Source organism: Oryzias latipes, chromosome 1 (assembly GCF_053564925.1).
Source record: "Oryzias latipes strain Hd-rR chromosome 1, Olatipes_Hd-rR_3.1".
Lineage (NCBI taxonomy): Eukaryota > Metazoa > Chordata > Actinopteri > Beloniformes > Adrianichthyidae > Oryzias > Oryzias latipes.
In genome coordinates this window covers 41,582,501-41,606,522 of record NC_136237.1, presented here as the reverse complement: position 1 = coordinate 41,606,522, position 24,022 = coordinate 41,582,501, and the positions used below count along the sequence as shown (strand labels likewise).

Here is a 24,022-nt window from a genome sequence, read left to right as displayed (position 1 = left end):
GGACTGGAGAAGCATAATTTTGTTAAACCTAAACATTAAAGGCCAAGTAAACTAAATACTAGTTTAAAGGGGAAAAATAAAATAATTCCAGAAAACATCGGACACTGTTTGGCTTTTCTCACCCAGCAAAATCAGCCATAGTGCAGGTTTGTGAAAACAATTTGTCCAATGAATTCTTTAATGAAGATGAAACTCTGAAACATGTTGGTAAATGGCTATAGGACAAGGTCTACAGGGAAGGAAAATTAAAATACATAAAAGTAAAATAAAGTTGGGGCCAAAGAGGGTCATGTTTTTAATTGTTCATGATTATCTGAATTGTAATTTATAGACTGCTTAGAAAAGTATGTTCTGGTTGATCTGGTTAATTTATAGTCCACATTTGGAAAATATGAGTTATAAATCAAGATTATAGTTTGGGGAAAGGAAAATTATCTGGACTGTGCTAAATTGGAGGCTCATTTAGCTCCCAATAAGCATTGATCAAATGACATAAGAGTTGGCTGAAATAATGCAGCAGCAAATGCCCCTTTTAAGTTATGTTGGCAGTTTATGACAAACTTTAATATAATATAATCGTTTTACGCATTTTTTGAATTCAGCGAAGATGTAAAAGGAAATAAACGTAGATTCTTTGCTCTAGAGAGAAGTTGGCGGCCCTTAAAAGGGCCTTTTGTTGTCTGCAGCCAGCGGATCAGTGATTTAACCTCCAAATCCGTATAGAGTGCGTCCCTGTCTCTTCAGAGCGTACACCACATCCATGGCGGTCACGGTCTTCCTCTTGGCGTGCTCGGTGTAGGTGACGGCATCACGGATCACGTTCTCCAGGAAAACTTTCAACACACCGCGGGTCTCCTCGTAGATCAGACCGGAAATACGCTTCACTCCACCACGACGAGCCAGACGGCGGATCGCTGGTTTGGTGATTCCCTGGATGTTATCACGGAGGACTTTACGGTGACGCTTGGCGCCTCCTTTACCGAGTCCTTTCCCGCCTTTTCCTCTTCCGCTCATTTTAGGTTGATGGGATGAAAATCACAAGTGATACTGGAGTCAATATTCTCTGACATATATTTTTCTCCTGAGGACCTGTTAGAAGACAAATGTGTAACTTCTTCTTCTAAGTATTGTTTTGTCTCATTCATCCAGGTTCCGATTTTCGGCACTTGTTCGCCTCCTGGTGGTCAACAAGAGAAAATGTGACAACATCAAACAGACAAACTGAACTCTATCGAGAGTAATTTGGAGCTCTGCTGCACAATAATATAAAACAGTTTAACATCCTCTTAAAAAAACTTTAAAATGTTAAATATCACAAAAAGCCAGCAATTCAAAATTAATTTTAGTAATAAAATTAATTTAACCTTTGCCCTCTTCTGATTAATTGGAGCTTTGGAACATTGAATAACTGTAAAGAACATCTTCTTGAACATTTTCTTTTGCAGTTGCGAACAGTAACGTCTCTAAATTCTAATTAAATTAAAATATATCCTGATTGAAATAGATTGCATGCTCTATTAAAGTGTCATTTTAATCATATCTGCCAGTTCCACAGTATTCCTTTGTAGCTTGAGTTTGTCATTTTCTTCAAACCCAATGTAACTTTTCACAAACATTTTCTAACTAAATTCTTGTTTTTAACGACTGATAACCCTTTGGCTATTTATAATTTGCTGTAATTTTGTATTTGTGTTCTGATGATGAAATACTCCACATTTATACAGTAGTTGTAGATTAATTTTTTAACAACTGCTGAACCTATAAGTTAATATTCCTTTTGTTTTCTTTAATTTTGTGATTATGCTCTTTCATATTAGTTGTCAACCTAATCTCATAATTTGCACTGGTTTGTTCATATGTTAATAAAGTGATGTTGATTTGTGTTCCATTGTTTCTTGAATCAGAGGAATGAGCTGCTGACAGGAGAAGTGGTGGCTCTTAGAAGAGCCTTTGTTTCTACAGAATTCTGAGGATGTTTCTTCACTTCTTCTTGGCTGCTGTCTTCTTGACTTTGGGCTTGGCTGCCTTCTTAGCGGGAGCTTTCTTGGCTGCGGGGGCTTTCTTCACCGCCTTCTTGGGGCTCTTTTTGGGGCTCTTGGTGGCCTTCTTGGGGCTCTTGGCTGCTTTCTTGGGCGCTGCTGCGGGCTTCTTCACCTTCTTGGGAGACTTCTTAGCAGCTGCGGGCTTCTTGGCTGCTGCCTTGGGCTTCTTAGCCGCTGCAGGTTTCTTGGCGGCGGGCTTCTTGGCTTTAGGAGCGGCTTTCTTAGCTGCAGGCTTCGTGCTTTCGGTCGTCTTGCTCATCTTGAAGGAGCCGGCAGCGCCGGTGCCCTTGGTGTGGACCAGAGTCCCCTTGGTCAGCAGGCTCTTGATGGCGGTGTTGACGCGGGCTTTGTTCTTGTCCACATCGTAGCCTCCGGCCGCCAGAGCCTTCTTCAAGGCGGCGGCAGACACGCCGCTGCGCTCCTTGGAAGCGGCCACCGTTTTGACGATCAGCTCGCTGACGCTGGGACCGGCCTTCTTCGGCTTGGAAGTCTTCTTCTTGGCGGCTTTGGCCGGAGCGGCGGCGGGAGCTGGAGCTACTTCTGCCATGTTTGTTTTACTGTCTGGTTTGTCGCTAATCAACGATCCTGACTCAGTTTGAAGAAGTCTGAGCGCTGACGCTGCAGTTAAACACACCATGAGAACCGTGGAGACTCAAGCAGAGGCGGCTGGCACGCGCGTGCAGGCGGAATGGCGGAACTTGTGTTTTCTTCAGCGAGATAAAAGAGTAAATAATCGGTTTTGGAGCAACACCAAAAGCTCCGGATGAAGCAGTCCACAGCGGACAAGAGTCTCTTCAGTTTCAGCTAATGTCCAGCTCTGAATCTACCGCCAGTTTCCTAATAGAGCCTTCAAAAGTCACCCAAACCTCTGAAAGCTGAGCGCTGCTGAGCGACTTGAGCTACTATTTTAGCTCCTTAAATGCTTTTTTAAACGATCAAACTACTTGAAAATTATGTCTATAATTTACCAACATGTTAAAAGTCTTGTTTAAAGTTATAACAGAGATGTGCTGTTTTTCATTTTGTCATTAAATGAAGTTAACTTGACGACAACAAACACAAAGATGGCAGCTGACAGCAGGAATAAATAGGTCTCCAATAAAAAACAATGACAAATGATTTTAGTCTATTTAATGACATCCCCAAAAGAAAATGTTTACTTTACGTTTAGGATCAGACAGTTTTAAACAGTTTAGATCAGGAGTCTGTCACATTGAGAGCCATTTAGTCCACTTTCTTACTGATCAGAGCCACAAAATCCCACTTCCTGCTTTAGAAAAATACACTTGATTGATTTTTTTATGACCATTAAGCCAGTCATATATAAATATAGATTCTAAATATTTAAGAAGTTTGTTATAAATAACAACTGATTTACACTACCTTTTTTTTTTAACTTCTTTTACTTTTGACAGCAGAACTGTCAAGTTCCTTTCAAAATAAAACATCATGTGTCAAATGAGATCCTCCTGCTGCAGCAGATTGAAATCAAACTCAAATCATTTATGGCCTTTTCTACCATTATGACTTTGGAGCACCGTCATCATTTGTCTATTTTTACTATTGAATATAAACAGGACAACACTGATGTTTCCTTTCCATTTTTACATGTAAATACATTTCTGTACTTTAAGTATTTTGTCTCTGAACAGAAATAGACACTGTTGTGTTTAAAGTTTATTCTAATAATAAATCACTCTGACAGCAGATTAAAGGTTTTACCATCATTTTGTCCAGTTATCTAAAGGACAAAAACCTAATTTATTAAAGCAATGGGACCACAACTATAAACCACCAAAGCACTTTCTTCAACCTCAAAGAGCCACATTGGAAGGATGAAGGATCTGCAACCTGTGGATCCAGAGCCTCGGGTTCCAGATTCATGCAGTGAAGTTCAGTACATGAAGCTGTCAGCTTGACAGCAGCTGGAATGTAGTTTGTTCATAAATATGATTGTAATTTAAATTTTCTATGTTCTTATGTGTCACATGTGGATTCCGACACAACTCAAATGTTAAACATCATTTTTTTGTACTTTCTTGTAAGGCACCTTTTTTATTTGCTGTTTGCGATAAAATACTTTTGTAATAATAAAATTTACATAATAAATGGAAATAAATATATATAATTAATTATATTAATTGCATAGAAACTGAAGCCAAAAAAATAAATACAATAATAATTTTTCCAGACACTAACCACTTTTTTTTCTGGGATGAATTAGAAATAAAAAGTCATTATAATTGACACAAAGTAATGTGCCGTTAGTATTAATAACTAACACGAGCAAAGTCTATTTCTTTATCTAGAATATGGTATTGATTTTCTAAATTAGATGCACAGTCCTAAAAAAATATGCCACAAAGAAAGTAAAGTTTCTAAATGTCAAAGTTACATCAGACTTTTTTTTATGTACAGGCTGTGTGAGGTCAGGAATTGTTCTGCAGTTTCTTTATTTTTTTTCATGTCAATCACAGGAAAATCTCCTGATGGCCTTTTTGTGAAACTCAGAAAAGGTTTTAAATCTTTGGAAGAATGACAAAGCCTTTCTCTCTCTCATATTCTGGATTCAACATGAACACATATTTGGATGTTTAGAGTGGATTTATTAAATTTTATCAATCTATTCATATTTGCTCCAAACAGCATTGACCCTCTGCTTCTATATGGTCTGATCTTCTATATGGTCTGATACTGCTGGGCAGCCGGCGTGTTGACGTCCAGCAGGCGTCCCGGCTGATGCATGAGGTCTACGATGAAGCGAGAGCGCCGTGAAGACCTCTGCATGGAGGGGGGATTCTCCTCAAAGAGGACCACCTCGTTCCAGGCCCGGTTGTAGTCTCCCCTGATGAGGGAGCAGCTCAGTCCAATGCAGTCAGAGAGACACTGAAGAGTTTAGAAAAAATCATTTCCTTATGAATTCATTACAGTTTGTGTTTGCAAACATCGTACATTCACTGCTACCTTGAACAGCAGGGCTCTGTGGCAGTAGATCCCTTTCCTGATCAATCCAATGGGAACAACGTTCGACTGCAGGTGAAACTTGAGCTCGCTGAGATGCAGCATCCAGGGGAATTCATGTAGCTCCTCTTCAGCCACCGCTCCACCCATGGCTTCACTCACCAGCCTCACAATCACAAAACAAACTCCATGTTCAGTTAAACCAAACGGTTAGAAAAGGATCTGAAATCCGTCTTTGTCTGCTGTGGGATCAGCCTAAACACTCTGCTGCAGCGTTTCATCACCTGGCCAGAGCGGCATACTGCTCCTTCTCCGTGTTCAGCTGGAGGATGCTCTCTTTAGCCTCTTGGATCAGCATCTGGAGAACGGCGTCTTCTGTTTCCTCTGCTGGAATCTCATCTTCCTGCTTCTCTTCTTTCTCCTTTCTGCTCCAAAAGCAAAACTAGTTACAGCTTTTTGTGTTTGTATCAAACTGAAAAGGACAGGCTGCTGAACATCCAAATACTATATTTTCATCACATTCTTCTTTTTTCTTTCTCTGCACTAAAAGTCAGTCCTAAGTACATCCTTAGTCCACATTGTTGCTCTTTTTGTCTAAGTTTACTTTATTTCATTCAGTATAAAGTTGTCAAAGTTGATCTTTTTTTTTAATTGCTCTTGTGTTATAAAAAAGACATTCATACAGGAATAATACTCAGTTTAAGGGAAATATTTATGGTTTTATGATGACAGTATTCAGTGAAAGTGCTGGTTCTGAAGGCATACCTGCTTCCAGTGAAGACAGAAAAAACGGGTCGGTGTTGGTTGAGCGGCTGTTGGGTCAGTTCTTCCAAAGTCAGAACCCTCTGACCTGTCCGAGCCTGTGATCAAGCAGCAGAGATGCAGGACAGAATTCTGACCTCATGGGTCAAATATAAAATGAAAAGTATCAAATTCTAAACATGAAATAGTAATAATTCTACAGAACATGAGAACAGAAATCTGGTGATCCGTGTTCTGAGTCGTATTTGAAGCATTTTATAGCACAGAAATGACTAGAATTTGCAGATAACTGGCAGTGACATAAATAAAACCCCTCAGTGAATGTACGGGTCACACAGGAATTCAGCAGAAGCTGCAAACCTTCCCGGCATCGTAGAAGCCACAGGTGATGATGTCGGAAGAGGCCAGGTGTCCCATCAGGCTGTATTTGACAGACAGGTTGGATTTGAGAAGGCTGTTCAGGGCCAGACCACCCAAAGCATTCCTGCCACTCTCTGGACAGATCATTTCCTGCAGAATTTCCAAAGCTCTGGAGGATCACATGAAACGTTGAGACAGAAAAAGTTCAGAAGAATATTTAGTCTGATGAACTCTGCACTGCAGCGCCATCTGCTGGCCACTTTCTGAAGCACAAAACGGCTGATCTGTGCCTTAATGTAACTTAATGATGCTTCACAATGTACAGGTAGAATGCACTAACAAACAGATTTGAGAAGAATTTTACATTTTTGGATTTCCTTAGCAACGGAGGCTTGTTGTTAACCACGCCTACATTCCTAATGGGGCGACAGTGGCTCAGGTGGTTGAGCGGGTCGTCCAATGACCGAAGGGTTGGCGGTTCAATCCCCACTCCCACCAGCCAAAAATGTCATTGTGTCCTTGGGCAAGACACTTCACCCTCCTTGCCACTGGTGTGTGAATGTGCATGAATTGTCCCGGTGATGGTCAGAGGGGCCGTAGGCGCAAACTGGCAGCCACGCCTCTGTCAGTCTGCCCCAGGGCAGCTGTGGCTACAACCATAGCTTACCATCACCAAGTATGAATGAGGAGTGAATGAATAATGGACACAATGTAAGCACTTTGAGTGTCTTGAAAAGCGCAAATAAATCCAATCCATTAATATGGTCCTATCATTTTGTTCAGCTTGAACTAAGAATTCATACCATGCATGTCATTCACTATGCCTAAAATTAATTAATTTTCGGTACTAGGTGAGTGCAAATTTTGGTGAGTTATTGAGTTTGGGGTGGGTTAACTCTGCGGGGGTCACATTTTTGCTCAAAGGCACAGAAAGAGAGAAAGAACTGTACAAACAATCTGGTCCTGCAGGACAGAATGGAACTACAGTGACGTGTTTCCCCGTCTGCTGCGTTCCGGATAAGTTCGAGACGGATGACTGTGGATTCAAGACAAGTCTAAACCAGAGGAGGTAAAAGCACGGATGACCTGCTCCAGCTCAGACTTTGGCAGCACAGCCTCAGTTCAGAAATAGATTTAAAATACTAGAGACAGTTTTCTGTCAAATGTCTGGAAGGAGGATCAGACAAAGACTGGTCCAAAAGAAACATCCAGATTTCTGAGTCTTGATCAGGAAGCAGAGCCCAGAAACTGGACAGAAGGAGATTCTAGTGTTTGTGTGTTGTCTGTTTTCTTTACCCAAGTCTGCACATTTCCACGGCTGAAGGTTTATCGCTGGCACAAACTTTCACAGCAAAGCAGGCATTTTTCCACACCTCCTCGTGGGGGGAGTGCAGGAGACGGACGAGGGCTTCCAGGCCTCCAGCTCTACGCAGCTGTTCAACAAACAGGAAAGGAATCAGCAAACAACTTTAAGTTAACAGATTTAAAACCCTGATTTAAAAAAATTAAAAGTAACAGCAATAACAACATGTCATCCTTGTTTTATCTTTTCCAAACATGACATTGAATCAGATCTGCATGTGGTTGTTGGTGGAAATCCCGACCTCTGCTCTTGCTTCCTCCTCACAGGCCAGCTCCGCCACACACAGCGTGCTGCTGAGCAGAACCTCAGTGTCTTTGGACTTCAATGCCTCAGCCAGAGCCTGCATGGCTCCATGGGACACGATGCTGGATCGGATGGCCTCCTGTGCTGCCATGTTGTACAGCGTAGCAGCAGAGCTGGCCACGGTTTTTGGACAAGCTTCATGCAGCTGCTGGACAAGAATCTCATGACCGCCGGTGTTATAGATTGAACTGGAAGACACAATAGAAAAAGCATGGATGAAGGTTCAGTGATGTAAGCTGACGTCATGAAAATGGAACATACCACTATCGTATGTGTGGTAAGTGTATTTTATATGTATTTGTAGGTTTAGTAGAAGTTATACGTTCTTTAGTCGTTTGGGTGATTCTATCGTACGGTGTTCTTACGCCGCACTCTAGTCGCTAGTAAGGTGGGAGTACTGGCTCCTTACTGACCGCCTGCAAATGCTGCACGTGATCCGGAAGAAGGACGCCTGTAAGATGTCCACACACACTACACTCTGATTGTCTAATTTCCTCATTTCTAACAGTCAGGCTGCAGCAAGGAGTGCGCACGTATCACGTGAACAGCTCTAACTGGTGCAGTCTGGAGGATTAAGGGGGATTGAAAAAATGAAAAATCCATACGACATCTTGCAGTTCACCTACTGTACCTTTACGGTTTTACTCGATTTACACTCTGATCTGTCGTCCGCAGAATATTATAGAAAAAATATACAAGAGCATTTTCTGCATACGCGTTCACTGAACGGTCGACGACCTCAATGTGTCCTGCAGGTCACCTGCGTGCCTCCTATAGGTTTGAACATTTTTCATCCACCTGTGTGGACATTTGGGACTAAAGCTTCTGATCATTTTCTGTTTCTCCTACTGTTTTTTAATCGTCAGTATTTTCAGCATTTTGTTGCTCAAGTTGCATTTTTGGACTTTTGTTGAATCTGTTTCTCCTACCTGGATCAAAGTAATTCTCAAACCAACTCTTGGTTTAATTGATTTGGTTTTAAACATAAACATTTCTTTACATTTATCTCACACAACAGTTTTACTTCTGTTACACTTAAATAACCTTTGCTTCTTGGTTCTGTTTTGACCCAATCCTGACAGAAATCCCTGCAGTTTTGGTGGAACTGGGCTGCGGTTCTGAAGTGTTTCTAAGACTCGGGTTCAGGTGAGCACACGGGCGCCGTGACACCTACAGGGCGTTGAGCTGGTCGCCGTGTGAGAGCCCATAGAGGGCCCGGGTCGCTGCTGCTCTCAGCATCAAACTCTGCCTCCTCAGCAGTTGTGTCAGAGCGGGAACAACCCCTGGAAAACAAACAGGTCAAAGGTCAACTACCTTTCACTGGAATCCCACCCTGCTGCGCAGACGTGACCTCTTATGTACCCAAGTCTCTAAAGATGTCTTTGCTGGCCGGGTGAAAGCTCATGGCGGCCACGGCCTGACAGGCGGACGTTTTCACGCCGATGTCGTCCACAGACAGAAGCTCTGCAAGAACTTTTTCTGTTCCCTCCTCGTGGAGCAGCCGGAGGCTCTCAGCTGTTAGAGCCAACGAGAAACACAAAGAGTTTGAAGCATCAGTGGTTTTTCCTTTAGATCTGAAGAAAAGGTTGTGATGCTCACCGCTCTGAGCCACTTTGGTCAGACAGTCGACTGCAGCGGACTGAACTCCAGGCGCGTTTGGAGCCATCAGGAAGTGAAGCAGCCTCGCCAGTCCTCTGGATTTGTGGACCAGCTTCACCGTCTGACTGTCGCTCAGACAGTTGGAGAGTGTTTGTAAAGCTGCAGCGTGCAGATCGCTGAAATCCTACAAATACAACCAGAGACAGACGATGTCCAAGACACATGCAAGAAAACACGTTTTTTACTACCAAAAGGCAGAATCTGCAGACGTTTTTACCGGGTTACTGAGAACATCCATGAGTCTGTCAAAGCCCTGCTCCTCCCTGAAAGTCCTGCGTGAGTCTGGGTCAGTCGTGACGCACTGCAGCGTCCCCAAAGCCAGATGCTGGATGACAGGAAAGTCAGACTTCAGCAGCTCCAGCAGGGATGGAATCCCCCCCAGTTTGTGAAACGCCAGGCGGCTTTTGTAATCCTTTGGGCAGCAAAACCACAGAGATTCATGCAAACATATAATCAGCTCTAAAACCGTTTAAAGCGCTGCGTCACCTGAACTAGATTGTAGATGACCTCCACAGAATTCTTTTTCACATCTGGATCTGGGCTGGACAGCAGCTGGATCAGCGGTGGAAGACCGTTGCTGTCAAACATCTGGGCCTTGCAGCTGAAATCCTTGGACAGGTGGGTGAGGCTCAGTGTTGCAAACTCATGGACGACCGTTTCCTCTGCAGAGACAAAAGAGATTATTCACATTCAAAAAAACAAAATACATAAACTAAATATACGGTACTTAAAGACCACTTCAATGAAAATTGTGCTTTTGGTGTTTTTTCCATGTTCTTGTAGCATTTTTTTGAAGCTCAAAATTCCATTTGTGAGTGTTTTTTATTCAAATCGTTGTGATAAATGAGCAGATGACAAAAATGGCGTTTGGGCTTACCGTATGGGCTTCCACTAGAAGCCGCACTAAAAAGCCTAATTTCTTTAAAAAAACAAAAAACAAAAAAAACTACAGTTTGCTTTATAGTCCTGAGCGCCTCATGGATCAGTTTTGGTTGTGTTTGTTGATGTAGAAGCGATTTTCAAAGGTATACGTCGCTATGTTAAGATGTCACGTTATTTTTATCTTTTTTTAAAGAAATGCAAACAAGTTTCAGTGTTATTGTGAACACAGATAATAATTATCTCTGACTCTTTTGTCTGATTAATGTGCCTTATGATCCGGAGCGCCATAGAGTGTAGAAAATACAGTAACTGTGATGTCAAAAATGTGCTTGGCGGGACATAAGATCCCGGCTTCCAGCTCTCAGCAACAGAGTAGGGAAGAGGGGCGGTGTTGCTGTGCGTCATTGATCCCGCCCCAAACTCAGAGATGACATTGCAATAAAACTACTGCTGCTCTGCAGAAATGATGTCCTAGAAAACAACACAAGTTTGACTTTGGCTAAAAACGGCATAATCGTAATTAAAGAGCACCGGGAAGCAGGGCTGCAAAAATTGCTGAACTGCAGATCGATGAATGGATTTCTCTTGATTCAACCAGACTGATCCGTCTGAGGCAAGTTGATAGTCAGATCAAACTATACCATTATAAAATTGTTTTGAAAATTAAATTAATTGATTTTAATCAATATTGGAAAATACCATTTAAATTGAGACACGGTACATTTATTTTACTGTAAGGTAAAAACGACCAATTACAGCGGACAACATAAAACTGATCAACCATCATTCCAGTCCAATGTGTGGACAGACTTTGACTAAAGTCATGTGACCATCCAGTGTTAGAATGTTCTAAGAATGTTCCCTTTGGATTCTTTGGATGTGGAAAAACAACAGTGGGCTGAAATTTAGGAAACTAAAGTGTGAATGGATTTGACATTCGTTCTTGTTTACTTGTTTGTTTGGACACATCTTTCATTAAAACTTGATGATCTGGAAGAAATCCAAAGAATCTGGAAAACTTCACTGTTCAGTAGCAGGAATTTCTGTCTGGTTGAAGTTTTGAATAAAGATGATCTGGATCTGTTTTAGGTCTGAGAATCGGGTCGTTCGCAATGAACTAATATGGACTATGAATGGTATCATTAACCACAAATTATGACATGAATCAAATGGTTAAAATGAATCGTTACACCCCATAGATTTATAAGAGATCCAAAGATGATCAGAGTGGGTCTTTAAATCTGACCGGTTTGCTCATTTTAATTCAATGCTTTTTTTTTAATAGTTGAGATAAAATCACAGTTGTTTGTAATTTAATCTTAAAATTAAAACGACTTACCTTCCGGTGAGAGTTTCTCTAAAATTGATGGGATGGCATTTAATTTTTTCAGGGCGTTCTTCACTTCACCTTCAAACCAACAGAAGAGGCAACATTTTCAGTTATTCTGTAAACTAGAACGGTGAAACGATGAATTCTGAACCTAAACACTGATTTTGAAGGAAGACTGTACGAGTGTTGCAAAGATGGCAGAGACTGACCGTGGACGGCCATGGAGCCAAGAGCCACGACGGCGCCACGTCTGACCGCTCTGCTGCTGTGGGAGAGGAGTCTGATGAGGGGCTCCAAGGCCCCCAGGCCCAGCAGAGAAAGCTTGTTCTCATCTCCTAAAGACACACAGACAGCAGGACAACGTATGGCAAAGAGAAATACTGACAAAAGTTATCCCAATAAGAGACGGAAAGGACACAAAAATGTTCTAAAAGCTGCCTTTTTGGAGGACAGAGGCTGCAAAGAATGTACCTTTTTCTGCAAATGTGAAGATTGCATCACACGCTTTTACAATGACTTCCTCCTCAGGTGAATTCAAAAGCAGAACTGCTGTTTCTGGGGATTTGCTCTCTATGGAAATGAACCCAAACTGACACAAGAAGAAAAGTTGACAACAAAAACAAACATTTCCTGCAGATAAAAAGTGAAAGACAGAGTTTGTCTGACCTTGTCCTTACTCAGAGGTTCGCTGTCCTTCCTCGTCTTGTGTGTCATTCTGACACTCAGACGTTCCTTGGACCGTTTTTTTTCCCCTTAAAGTTAGCTACAGGTCAAGTTAGCAGGTTAGTTCTGAGGAAAAACCCTCAAACACCAATATTACATATGATTGTCCTAAATAATAATTTTGACTCGGTTTAGTTTAATTACGAAGAATAACGGAACAGTTTAAGCGGGAGGGAAAAACATCGAAACTGATAAACTCGCCGTTGACGCTGGGTTGCTAGGCAACCAGTCAACCCAGCTCGTTCTATTTCTTCTTCTTTTTTTCAACAAATTACCGTTAAGATGTAAAAAAAAATCAAACAAGCTGTTAGGAACACATAGAAAAGTTAGAATCAAGAGCTTAAGAGGACAAATGAATCATAATTTATTAAAAATCATTCGGTTTTCTCGCAATGTTTAACCTCGTCGACTGCTTACATCATGAAATCATGAGATAATGTTTTTTTTAATCCAAATGAGAGGATTTTATGCTCACGAATGTTTTCAAATAAATACATATAAATTCATATAAATACATATAAATAAATACATATTCGCAAATCTAAATAAGATTATTTGAGATTACTTGGTTATTGTTGTTTTTTTTAAGGCTTTCCATTAAGATAACATCAAAAACCTGATACACAACTTTTATCTGCAGAAAAAAAATATAAAAAACTTTTAGCTGCAGAATGCTTTTTTTCTGCGCACTTTCACAACCTAATGCCTCATTCTGATTGGTTGATGTGACAGCTTCCGCCCTCCCCTCGTGATTCTTCGGATCCTCCTATTGGTCGGGCTGAGACGCCCCTCAGTCTTTCTTCAGTTGTTCCTGGAATTCGTGCTCGTGCGGTTCCATGGCGGTTTCGGCTCGGTATTTAGCCACGTTTTGAGTTTTGTGGTTAACTTTGAAATGTTCCAACCCGAGCGGTAGATGTGTATGATAATTTTATGTTTCCTATTCGAGTTAAAACAATACCGCGCGCCTGGTTTAGTCTGAAAGACTCGAGTGCGCAGACGCAGCATTGTTTTCATCATTAACTGAGGCATTTGATGTCGTCCGGATATTTTGTTTGTGTGCACTGCTGTGAGTTGTTTTTTTTTTTTTTTACATAAATGGACCACGCTGCCTCCACGTGACATGTGCAACACGTGTTTTGTGAATTTTTGTTTCCTAAACACTGTTTAGTTTCTCGTAAAACGTTATTTTGGTTCCCGGACTAACGTTTCTTTCTTTCCCTAATCTCGAAGGAGGGAAAACCTGAAGCTGTTTCTGGAACACTTTAACGCAACATGCCCATTCGTCGTTTCGGGGCTCACAGGTCTTTGGTGTCTTCTTCTAAAACTCTCCAACTGTCCTACGGCTTCACCAAGAAGATGAACATCTCTAGAAGCGGATACCGGGTTTTCTCTGCCAACTCCACACCCGCGAGCACCGAGCTGGCCAAGAAGATCACCGAGTAAGTGACAGCATCATCATCATCATCATCCTCCCGCCGTTACCGGGATGAAGATGCAGACTTTGTTAGTGTTGGAGACAGTTTCTCCTCATCTTCTTGTTTCATACTAGTTAATGTGGCAGCACATATTACCCCCCCCCCCCCCCCCCCCATGTAATTAAAACAGTATATAGATAATATCATTTTTAGGGTTTGATAATTTGCATAAAAATTCAGAAATACCATTTTTATTTACAATAAACATTCTGTAATGTACGTGAATTCTGTTTTTTGCATTCATAATTTTCTCCAACATGTTTTTGACATTAAATGGCTGATCGTTTGAGTTTTTGATGTAATTTACTATTAGAAAATAAAACTACTAAAAAGGAGAAAACAGTTTGTTTTGACACTGATGAAGAGGAGTCGTGCCTCTTTGTCTCACAGGGTTTGATCTTTGTAATTCTAATATTACCTTTATAATACCTTTCAGCATATCCTGAGGGTCACAACAGCGAATCGCCGTGGTGATTTGAGAGATTTTTATGCCAGTATTTGATCCGGGCTGGGGACCTGCACAGGGGGGACCCAGCCGGTCCTACTTTTAAAGTTATTAATTTTGATTTCACTTAATTTATGATTATGCCGTTTTTAGCCAATAGTAGAAAAAAACAAATAAAAAAACTCTGCCCCCTTCCCGTCCCTCCTGGTGAGAGCTTTCTGTTTACATGTTCTTCCGCTTCCTTACAGGAAAAACACAATAAAGTCACGGTCAAAAATACAATTTCAAGCTTTTCTGTTTTCTATATATCCTCCATCATCAAAAAATGCCACAAGCAAAAACACAATTTTCATCAGAGTGGGTCTTTTAGTCAAATATTTCCATTTTTTTCCATATATCATATTTATTAATTTTTTTCCTTCCTGTATTTATTTATTTCAGACGCCTCGGTGTGGAGTTGGGAAAGTCTGTGGTTTTCCAAGAGTCCAACTCAGGTATAGATGTGCTTAAATCGGTTCCTCTCATTCAGAAAACATTTTCAGGCTTTTGTATTTTTTGTTTAAGAACTTCGTAAACACAAAACCAAAACGTGTTTCTTCTTCTTGTATTTCAGAAACCAAAGTGGACCTGAAGGAATCCGTCCGTGGACAGGACGTCTTCATCATTCAGACCATCCCCAGGTGAGAGGAGAGGAAGAACTAAACTCTTTCATCTTCATTCATCTGTCTGTGTCGTTTTTGCTCAACATGTCAGGATCATTGTCGGATTTTCCTCCTGGAACTTTTCTGTTGTCGGATTTTTAGGAGTTTCTGTTGCGCTGACGGACAAACAAGCGATGGACTGTTGTTCACAGAATCCCGATCAGCTGTTCAGGGAAATCTCACCTCCTGTTACTGAACAAACAGCAGCTCAGTTTGAACTTTGTTCTCCATTTTTCTATAAAATGCAGAACGTGCTGCGGTTCTCCTGTTATTAAATTCCTAAAACTGATCTCAGGGAGACGTCAGATGTTTCTCTGACTAGATCTCTGTGACCTCCAGTGTGAAAAAACCCAAACTGGAATCTTCTCTGCTTCCATCTGCAGTAAAACGGGACGTTGTGTTAAAAGTTTGTCTTTCCTGTGGGGCTGTTTAAACCTTCTTTTCGTCAGTTTTTACTTTGTGTGCGACGTATTAAATACTTTATGAACCTAATGAAAACACGACCGGTTAATGAATAACTGTGTGCAAATACGTCACAGAAACATGTTTTTAGTTGTGTGTAGAGATTTTGATGTGAATTTGAATTTTTTTTATTATTTGAAATGTTTTATTTCCAGCAATCAAAGCAGGAATAATACACAAAACAACACATCAGCAGGTCCACATTCATACAAAGACGTATCAAACTTAGGATAATTAGACATTAAATCATTGATTGATTGAAAGGAAGTGAATTTATATAACCCCACCCCTGTGCCACCGTAACCATTTGATTACATGATTTATCATTATCCAGTTCCTTTTTTCAGATATTTATGCTTCACCAACAGTTTCAGGTCATTAAGAACACATTATGTGAAAAGATATAAACTCAGAAACATTTGCAGGAGGGGCAGGAGCCAGTGAGGGCGGGTCAAATGGGGGCAGCAGCCAGTGAGGGCGGGTCAAAGGGGGGCGGCGGGGGCGGATAGTACCTGCGGGCAACACAACTCTACTCTCTGCTTTAGTTTAATTCTATTTTCCTCACGTGGTGCGGAATGTTTCCTCCGTATTTCCTGATAGAAAAACTGTAACGTTTAGTTTTTTCTACTTCCAACCTTTTGTAAACTGCCCACATCTTTTCAAATAAATGTAAATACTTAAACATGCTTTGGTCATCGTTGCTGACAGGACAGAAACGTTTCCTGAAACGTCGTTTTATTGTGTTTCAGAGACGTGAACACAGCCATCATGGAGCTGCTGGTTATGACTTACGCGCTGAAGTCGGCTTGTGCCAGGAACATCATCGGCGTCGTCCCCTACTTTCCCTACAGCAAACAGTGCAAGCTGAGGAAGAGAGGCTCGGTCGTCTGCAAGCTGCTGGCATCCATGTTGGCTAAAGCGGGTGAGAGGACGCCGTTCGGTCAAAGTGGGGTCTGTTCCTTCTAAGATAAAAAGGTCGTTTTCACGCTGCGCATGTAAAACGTCTGCCGTCATGTGATGTTGGTGAAGAAATGTTTTCCTGTTTCGACTTTAGATTATCAAGTCAAATCAGATCTGATGTTTTGGTCATTCTTCTTTATCCTCATTGACTTCAGTGAGGGTTTTAAAAAGAAGTTTAATGAAATAAAAGCAAAAAGCAGGAGCAGAAACTCCTGCTTTTATATCTCGCAAACATGCAGGTTTCCGTAGACGTCTCCTCGGTTTAAGGTCACGGGTTTAGTCAGGCGCCGTTTTCAGGTTCAGGCCTTCTCACTGGCTGAAAATAAAAACACTTGAAGAGCCACTCCCAATGAAAAAATGTGTTTTTAATATGTTCTTGAAGCATTTTTCTGATGTTGGAGGACATATACATATATCAAGAGATATATGATTAAAATTTAATTTTTGAGTATTTCTTTATTCAAATCGGGAGCAGACGAAAAAATGCCGTTTGATAAAGATCGTGTTTGTGTCGTAGAAAATACGCTCTCACGTCTCACTATCGGGGAGGGGAAGGGGAGGCGGGGTTGCTCCGCACCATCGGCTCCACTAACAACTCAGAGGTGAAATTCTAATGAACTCCTGCCGCTCTGCAGAAACTATGTCTTTGAAAATGACACAAATTTTTCGGCTGAAAATGTCATCATCCTAATTAAAAGACCACTGGGGAAACTTTGAAAACAGATCCAAAGATGATCAAAGTGGGTCTTTAAAAGCCTTTCTTGTGTTTTTTGTGTGTTCTCTCTCCAGGAGCGTCTCATGTCATCACTATGGACCTCCATCAGAAGGAGATCCAGGGATTCTTCAGCTTCCCGGTGGACAACCTGCGAGCCTCTCCTTTCCTCATCCAGTACATCCAGGAGGAGGTGAGGACACAGATCCGTCTCCTCATGACGCTTAAATCCTTTCTGACGCCGTCTTTGTTTTCAAACGTGTCCTCAGATCCCAGACTACAGGAATGCCGTCATCGTGGCTAAATCTCCTTCAGCGGCCAAAAGGTGACCGACCGTCCGTTAGTCTGATGAATCCATGCAGGTCCTCAGTGTCCCACAGTCTAAAGCATTAGCTGGACATGAGTGGGACAGAAATGTTAGAAAAGGGTCGCTGTAGTTTTCAGGCTGCAGCTTTGATGCAATCGTCTGCGGGTTTGAAAATAGTTTGCAGATTGTTTGAAAACGAACCTAAATGTCCTTTGTGCTTTAGCCTCAGACAGACTGATGACTGATGCATATAAATATATTGTGACTGTTTTCTGGTTCTAAACGTTTTCAGCATGTTGGCTCTGACTCTAACCAGCAGGAACTGAGCACGTGTCGACCTCCGTCAGCGTTTATCCGGTTCTTTCTGCTCTGTCTCGGTCTCCCTGTGTTGTCCGTTCGTTCCTTTGACTCCTGAGTCTCGTTTGTCTCAGAGCTCAGTCTTTCGCCGAGAGGCTGCGGCTTGGACTGGCGGTGATGCACGGCGACGCCCATCATTCGGAGTCAGACATGACAGATGGTCGCAATTCCCCCCCCTCCACCCGGACCACAGCAGGACACACGGGTCTGGAGCTGCCATGTGAGGAAGAAAGAGTTTTATGTTTCAACAGGAATTCATGTTTTCACCTTACTGGCTGCAATAATGAATTTATTAGCATGAAATTCCTAAAAAATATGATCATTGAGATTATTCTCTGAAGGATCCAGATTGAATTTCAAAGAATTGAAGGTCATCAAAGAATGTTGTTGAAGGTAAAGCTGTCAGGCTTTGAAATCTCAATGTCACGGAGAAGTAGATCTCACTAAACAGTTTCCTGATTTCTTCTTTCTATTTCTCATCTGAAGGAAAAATAGTTAAACCCTGGAAAACCCAAAAACAATTTCTTCTGGGCTTTTAAAGATAATTTGATAGCATCTATTTTTTTCTGTTCCTTTTGGTCAGCAGCAATTAACTACAGCCAAAAACTAAAAACAAAATAAAGTAAAAATAAATGAATAAAGAAAAGTGTGGCCCATTTTGAGCCCTAAATGTGATTTGTCAGACATGTGAAAGAGTAAAAACATCCAGGAGTCTAAGTAGAACCAGTGCTGCTGCAGATTCACCAACCTGCCAGAATGGACCGATTCTGGAAAAATGGAACCCGGAGATCGACTGAAACCACTTTAAACAGTCAAGAACGGGCAAATTCCCCCAGAAAAGACAACAAAAGAAAGACTTTTAGAGCATGATTGCAACTGAAAATAAAGCACAGTGTTCCTGTTTGTCTAAATATATAAAAAATAGAGAAAAGCAAAGTATAAAAATGTGAAAAACCTTTTTTTAGAGAAAGCAAAGACATTGGATGAATCAGAAAGGGGCGGAGCAGAGAGCTTGTGGCCCCGCCCAGCGTATTTTCTACCACACAAGTATGATCTTTTTTCAAACGTCAGGTTTTCGTTGAATAAAGAAAAACTCAGATGTGACTTTATAGCAGAAAGTCACTTCATGCTGCTGTTCATTCATTCTTGTTGCTCAAAGTTTTATTTCTTTTTTCTTCCTTTTGTCCTGATTTCCAAACTCTGGAACATTTCTTGCCTCCTCATTAAAACGACTCCTAACTTTTGTTGCTGAAAGTGATTTTTTTTTTTTCATCCCTGTTAGTGATGATGGCGAAGGAGAAACCCCCCATCAGCGTGGTTGGAGATGTTGGAGGCAGAATCGCCATCGTTGTCGTAAGATTTGCTTGTAATAAAATTTCAGGTCTTTTTATGTGGCATCAATTTATGGTGGGTTTTTTTAATACATGCAGATTTTATTTAGCACTAGCTTCAAGTAAAAAGGTCTTTAAAGCATTCTTTTTGGGGGGGGGCTAAAAGCTACCCTTCATGTTCTCCTATTTAGGGCATTTTAAACTCAGCCACATTCATATCATGAAAGAAATGACATTTGAAATATTTTAAGAGCCAGATCACTGTAATGCAATGTTTTTCAACCAGTGTGCCGTGAGAAATTGCCCTCATTAACTGATCTAAAAACAATTACCATCTCCAGGAAATCAGCTCTTTGTTCATCCAAACAGGCCCTAAAAAAAACTCTGAGAAGTTAAGAATATGAAATATCATAAAATTATTTTTTTTGTGTGTTTATATGATTCTATTAAAGACACTTTGATAAGAATGACGGTACCGCGATTTAGCTGCAGCTATAAGTGTGTAAGGAAAAGTCCCGCCCCTTTAACTGTCTCCACCAATCATTCTTGAAGGCTTAATCACATGTCATCAGTCTGACCAATCAGAAGTGGTTAAAGTATTCACTTCCTTGTTTCGATTTAGCGCAAAAAAGTCTCTGTGTTCTAACAAAAATACCATCTAAAGCTCGTCTTTAGCGGTGTAGCTTTCCACAGAATCTGGTATCAGACTGGAACAAGTGAACAAAACCATGAAGCTCAAAGACGCTGGTCTTTCTGCGGTCGGCGGATTACGGGCACTACATCTCCCATGATTCAGTAAAGTGACTGTCTTAGCGCACAATGAGTCTCTCCTCTTAACGTCTTAATACAACGAACACACATCAAACAGTTTTTGAATCTTTTGACTTAATTTTTAATAATACATCTTTTAGGAAAAAACAGCTGCAGCTTCCAGCTTTTTCTGCAACAATTATCACAAAAATGCATGTGAGATTGCAGAGGGGCTGTAGATCAATACAGACTGAGCTTTTTCTTTTTTTTTTTAATGTATCTATTTTTTTGGATGCTGGTGTGCCGCGGGATTTTTGTCAGCAAAAACACTGCTGTAATGTTTCTCATGGATGAAACATCTGCACGAGATTTTAGTTTGTAATCATTGCTTTGATGTTGTTCTCAAGCAGTGTTTTGTGTCAATATTCATGAACCGGCAGATACCCGTCCTCTCTAGGAAGAATCAAATAATAATATTAATCAGAAATAGAAACCTGAGGACACTGTTCCCTCGCTATATCGCAGTCCAGCTGTTTCACTGATTTGTTTTGGCTGCATGTTGCATCCTTTTATTTTACAGCACAATGAAATCTGTGTCCTGATTGGCCTGTAGGCCTCATCAATCAATCAATCAATCAATCAATCAATCAATCAATCTTCTCCGTGCCACGTCTCCTGTACAGAATGTGTTCAGATTGACAAATCTACATAAATCTTCATCCAATCAGATCTTTGTTTTCCTTCTCTAATCCTGGATTTATTTGTCTATGAAGGGTTAAACTTTGAGGATTGAAGCAAGAGAGAAAAATGTAAAATTGTTTGTCTGTCCACAGGACCCCTTCACTGCAAATTTCCCCCCAAAAACAAAACCACATACTAGTTTAGTCATAGTATTGATAGTATTGGTAATAATAACTAGCAGTAGTTATTTAACACTATGAATGGATTGCTGACATATATTAATATAATTATTTTCCATAATTCTAATCAATGGTTGAAAAACATGCGTAAACATGAAACTTTGATTTAATTCTGTTTATCTGCTGAAACATTTCTAAGTTAGGCTCGACACAGGTGTTCTAGTGGTGCAAAAGATCACTTCTGACATGTTTTAAGCCACGGAAATCATAAATCTTCTCGTCAGAACAAGTTTTTTCGTTTTTTTAAAGCACTTTAACATTTCATTTAACATTTTGTGGAGCATTTTCATCTTCATCCTGTTAGTTTGTTTAATAATCTCTGTGATTTGTCTGATCATTTTCTATGTAGCTGGGAGGCCAACTTAAAGGCCTGACGGCTTCTTTGTTCTTCCTCCAAAAACGTCCGGCTCTAAACGGTTGCTTCTTCGGTTGCTTTCTGGGATTTTTTCACAGACTTCGTGAAAAAAGTTCTCAATGCAACGAAACACTGAATTTTGAAAAAGAAGAAAACAAAAACCTATATTTTAAAAAGTAAGAGAATCCGTGGATTTTAGAATTTATACTTTACATTCTTTCACAGCATCCCCTGCTGCTATAAGCCCCTCCCACTGGTTACAGAGGAGCAGCGGCTAAATAAATCTGATCTCTCATCATCTGCATCCGCGAAAAGCGTTTGACGGAAGCTCCTCCCACATGCGGCGGCAGCTTCAGGTTAACTAACTTTTGGACAGATTCGCGTGAAAACGAAGACGGTAAATTTGACGCTGGAATTGCGTTCGGTGTGAACGGACTGTCCGTTTAAATGACGCTTGGCGAGGAGCGGCGAGCCACACGCGTGTGCGGAGCCGTGGCCGCTGACCCAAAGTGATCCTTTGCACTTCTGAATTTGTCCCAAACATGAATGAAACTTCTAAAGATGACGTTGAATTCCATCTGCTTTGCGGCGCTTGGAGTGGTCCTCGCAGGCGACCACGACTGCGTTGACGACCCCTGGTCTATCAGTTTAATGGACTTATTTGTTCATTAAAGTGTGTTTCAAACGTGGTAATAATAGAGTGCAGTCAGCATGACAACAACAATAATAATAATGGTAACAAAAACAGTAACAATAATACTAATATAAACACATGTTTGAAAGGCAGCATGCAGAAGTGTAGCTTATTAAAATCTGCCACTTATACATAAAAATAAATTTAATTAAAGGAAAAAAGCAATCTAGATACATTTTCAGTTGACCAATAATATAATAGTTATAATTTAACATTCATAGTCATGTTATTCTTCATCAGTATACACAACAACTACAATAATAATAATATGTAAGTGTGTTTATATACACGTTATTGCTTTTTATAAAGTATAAAGATACTTTGGGGATGACAGGTTGTTTTTAGAACATAACTCCTGCAATAAACATAGAAACTGTGAGAGGAAGGAATTTATTTGAGTTCATTTCTTCTCATTGTCTAAAAAAGCTTTTACGTCCTCAATCTATGGCGTGAAAAGAAAGTCTTCAGTTCTTTTGTTGCATGGAAACGGTTACTTTGCATCTTATCATTCATTCTTGTGACTTTATGTGATGAAAAAACAAATGGATGATAAAAATATGATTGTACAGCCATAAAACACTAGTCAGTATTTGTTGCTCCCCTCTTTTTTCAGGACGACATCATCGATGACGTGGAGGACTTTGTCGCGGCGGCAGAAGCCTTAAAAGAGCGAGGAGCCTACAAGATCTACATCATGGCTACGCACGGACTGTTGTCGGCCGAGGCGCCGCGGCTCATCGAGGAGTCCGCCATCGACGAGGTCTCATGCTCATACTACACACATTCAGTTCAAAGAAAATGCAGTTTGTAAATTGACAGTTTTAGAGGTGAAATTCTAGACGTTTCTGGACGATTCTCTGATTTGGTTTCTCTCAGGAACTTGTGAAAACGTGTTTTTCAGAAGCCGTAGTGGCTCAGATTCTGGCTGTTAAATCAGCAGATTTTTTTCCAGGCTGGATGTTGAAACTGAACCTCTGTTCCTGCTGCTGCCTGCAGGTGGTGGTGACCAACACGGTTCCTCACGAGGTGCAGAAGCTGCAGTGTTCAAAGATCAAAACGGTGGACGTCAGCATGATTCTGGCGGAGGCCATCCGCCGCATCCACAACGGAGAGTCCATGTCTTACCTGTTCCGCAACATCACCGTGGACGACTGAGGCCGCAGCAGGGCGCCGCGTTTGCCGTTCGCAACATAGAAAAGTGCACAACCCGCTCTGATACAGTATCTCTGTGTTGCATCTCTGATGCAAGCCTTGTCAGTGAGACACAAATACTCATGTGCCGCCTCTTATCTGCAAATAAAGCTTTTTTAAATGAAGGGTTTTTGTGAATGTTAGTAGTTTCAAAGTTTTATTTAGTTTTTCACCAAAAACTGTTGAAAACATTTGTTTATGCCTCTGAAACCTTCGGTTTTCTGTCTGAACTCGACCTCAGAGATTTGTGAAGCATGACATCACAGAATGTGTCAGAGTCCGGCTGCAGCCAAGAAAAAATAATCTACTGTCTGAATGCAAATATGCGACATATTGAAAGTTTTTGCTGCATATTTTACAACAAAAGTTTCAATCAGGAAGTAGAATGAAGTTTAGATGAAAGCAATCTTGAGCAAAATAACAGATTTGAATGTTTTTTGTTGCTAAAAGTAAATGATTTTATTCTCGAAGCGCAGATGTCTTCTGCTGCCTTCAGGTTTATATTTAGGTGTTCAGATGTAGAGTCAATTCCCCTTTTTTAGTCACGATTTCAACAAAAGCCTGGTTTGCAAAGAGCGGAAGACTTGTCCACAAAAAGAGGCCTTCTGCGTTTGACGTCCCATCAGTCCAGAAAGTCTTGACTCGGGTTCCTGCTGCGTTTCTGTCCACGACTCTGAACTTGTTCTAAACGCCTCAGAGTCTCTGAAAAACTGCTGAGGAGCTTTGACCAAGTCCAGCGGCGGAGACGTCCAGCCTGAAGCTGCCAGAGGTGCCTTCTCCTCTGCTGCATGAATGAAAGCTCTGTGGAAAAAGAGTGGAGAACAAGAGGTTGATGAAATCCTTCCAGAGACAGATGAAAACATCCACACGCCTGTGAAGCTGCCAGGCCTCCGTCTCTCTGCAAACTGAGCGAGAAGCGAGTGCGGAAGAAGGTTTTAAATGTGGACTGAAAGAGGAACTGATCGCAGCTCAACGTT

At 41.0% G+C, this 24,022-nt stretch overlaps 4 protein-coding genes across 6 annotated transcripts; 1 reads left to right on the top strand and 3 right to left on the bottom strand.

Annotated features, from left to right (window-relative positions):
- Positions 1-579: 579 nt before the first annotated feature.
- LOC101162735 (histone H4) lies at positions 580-1,014 on the bottom strand. Its single transcript, XM_023959663.2, has one exon. The coding sequence runs from the start codon at positions 1,012-1,014 to the stop codon at positions 703-705; it is 312 nt and encodes a 103-aa protein (XP_023815431.1). The 3' UTR covers positions 580-702.
- On the bottom strand, positions 580-2,650 carry LOC101162503 (histone H1-like). 2 transcript variants are annotated; one of them, XM_078948172.1, is made up of 2 exons: positions 2,223-2,650; positions 1,965-2,183 (listed from the first exon to the last, which is right to left on the bottom strand). In XM_078948172.1, exons 1-2 carry the CDS (start codon positions 2,587-2,589, stop codon positions 1,981-1,983), a joined length of 570 nt encoding a protein of 189 aa, XP_078804298.1. In that variant the 5' UTR covers positions 2,590-2,650; the 3' UTR covers positions 1,965-1,980. The 2 variants fall into 2 exon arrangements, with proteins under 2 accessions (XP_023814575.1, XP_078804298.1); XM_023958807.2 differs by having other exon boundaries at positions 580-2,649.
- Positions 2,651-4,627: 1,977 nt separating this feature from the next.
- On the bottom strand, positions 4,628-13,042 carry armc3 (armadillo repeat containing 3). Its single transcript, XM_004065496.5, has 16 exons — positions 12,329-13,042; positions 12,134-12,251; positions 11,872-11,997; positions 11,672-11,740; positions 9,937-10,112; positions 9,668-9,862; positions 9,391-9,574; positions 9,154-9,306; positions 8,966-9,074; positions 7,730-7,979; positions 7,422-7,558; positions 6,126-6,294; positions 5,769-5,863; positions 5,288-5,428; positions 5,007-5,169; positions 4,628-4,928 (listed from the first exon to the last, which is right to left on the bottom strand). The coding sequence occupies exons 1-16, from the start codon at positions 12,374-12,376 to the stop codon at positions 4,722-4,724; spliced, it is 2,340 nt and encodes a 779-aa protein (XP_004065544.1). The 5' UTR covers positions 12,377-13,042; the 3' UTR covers positions 4,628-4,721.
- Positions 13,043-13,113: 71 nt separating this feature from the next.
- Positions 13,114-23,170, top strand: LOC101162980 (phosphoribosyl pyrophosphate synthase-associated protein 1). 2 transcript variants are annotated; one of them, XM_023954001.2, is made up of 11 exons: positions 13,114-13,238; positions 13,616-13,824; positions 14,747-14,799; positions 14,919-14,985; positions 16,218-16,390; positions 17,218-17,333; positions 17,410-17,465; positions 17,879-18,024; positions 19,087-19,157; positions 22,468-22,614; positions 22,851-23,170. In XM_023954001.2, the coding sequence occupies exons 2-11, from the start codon at positions 13,658-13,660 to the stop codon at positions 23,007-23,009; spliced, it is 1,155 nt and encodes a 384-aa protein (XP_023809769.1). In that variant the 5' UTR covers positions 13,114-13,238; positions 13,616-13,657; the 3' UTR covers positions 23,010-23,170. The 2 variants fall into 2 exon arrangements, with proteins under 2 accessions (XP_023809769.1, XP_023809760.1); XM_023953992.2 differs by having other exon boundaries at positions 13,144-13,451.
- Positions 23,171-24,022: the final 852 nt, after the last annotated feature.

What these genes read in the sequence shown, in the direction of transcription:
- LOC101162735 (XM_023959663.2), bottom strand. Translation starts at nt 1,014, where the DNA reads ATGAGCGGAAGAGGAAAAGGCGGGAAAGGACTCGGTAAAGGAGGCGCC.
- LOC101162503 (XM_023958807.2), bottom strand. Translation starts at nt 2,589, where the DNA reads ATGGCAGAAGTAGCTCCAGCTCCCGCCGCCGCTCCGGCCAAAGCCGCC.
- armc3 (XM_004065496.5), bottom strand. Translation starts at nt 12,376, where the DNA reads ATGACACACAAGACGAGGAAGGACAGCGAACCTCTGAGTAAGGACAAG. An exon ending in GGCGACCAGCTCAACGCCCT is followed by an intron (nt 7,980 to 8,965) that starts GTAGGTGTCACG and finishes TGTGTCTTCCAG; the next exon opens with TTCAATCTATAACACCGGCG. An exon ending in CAGTATGCCGCTCTGGCCAG is followed by an intron (nt 5,170 to 5,287) that starts GTGATGAAACGC and finishes TGTGATTGTGAG; the next exon opens with GCTGGTGAGTGAAGCCATGG.
- LOC101162980 (XM_023954001.2), top strand. Translation starts at nt 13,658, where the DNA reads ATGCCCATTCGTCGTTTCGGGGCTCACAGGTCTTTGGTGTCTTCTTCT. An exon ending in TCCAGTACATCCAGGAGGAG is followed by an intron (nt 17,334 to 17,409) that starts GTGAGGACACAG and finishes ACGTGTCCTCAG; the next exon opens with ATCCCAGACTACAGGAATGC. An exon ending in CACGGGTCTGGAGCTGCCAT is followed by an intron (nt 18,025 to 19,086) that starts GTGAGGAAGAAA and finishes CATCCCTGTTAG; the next exon opens with TGATGATGGCGAAGGAGAAA.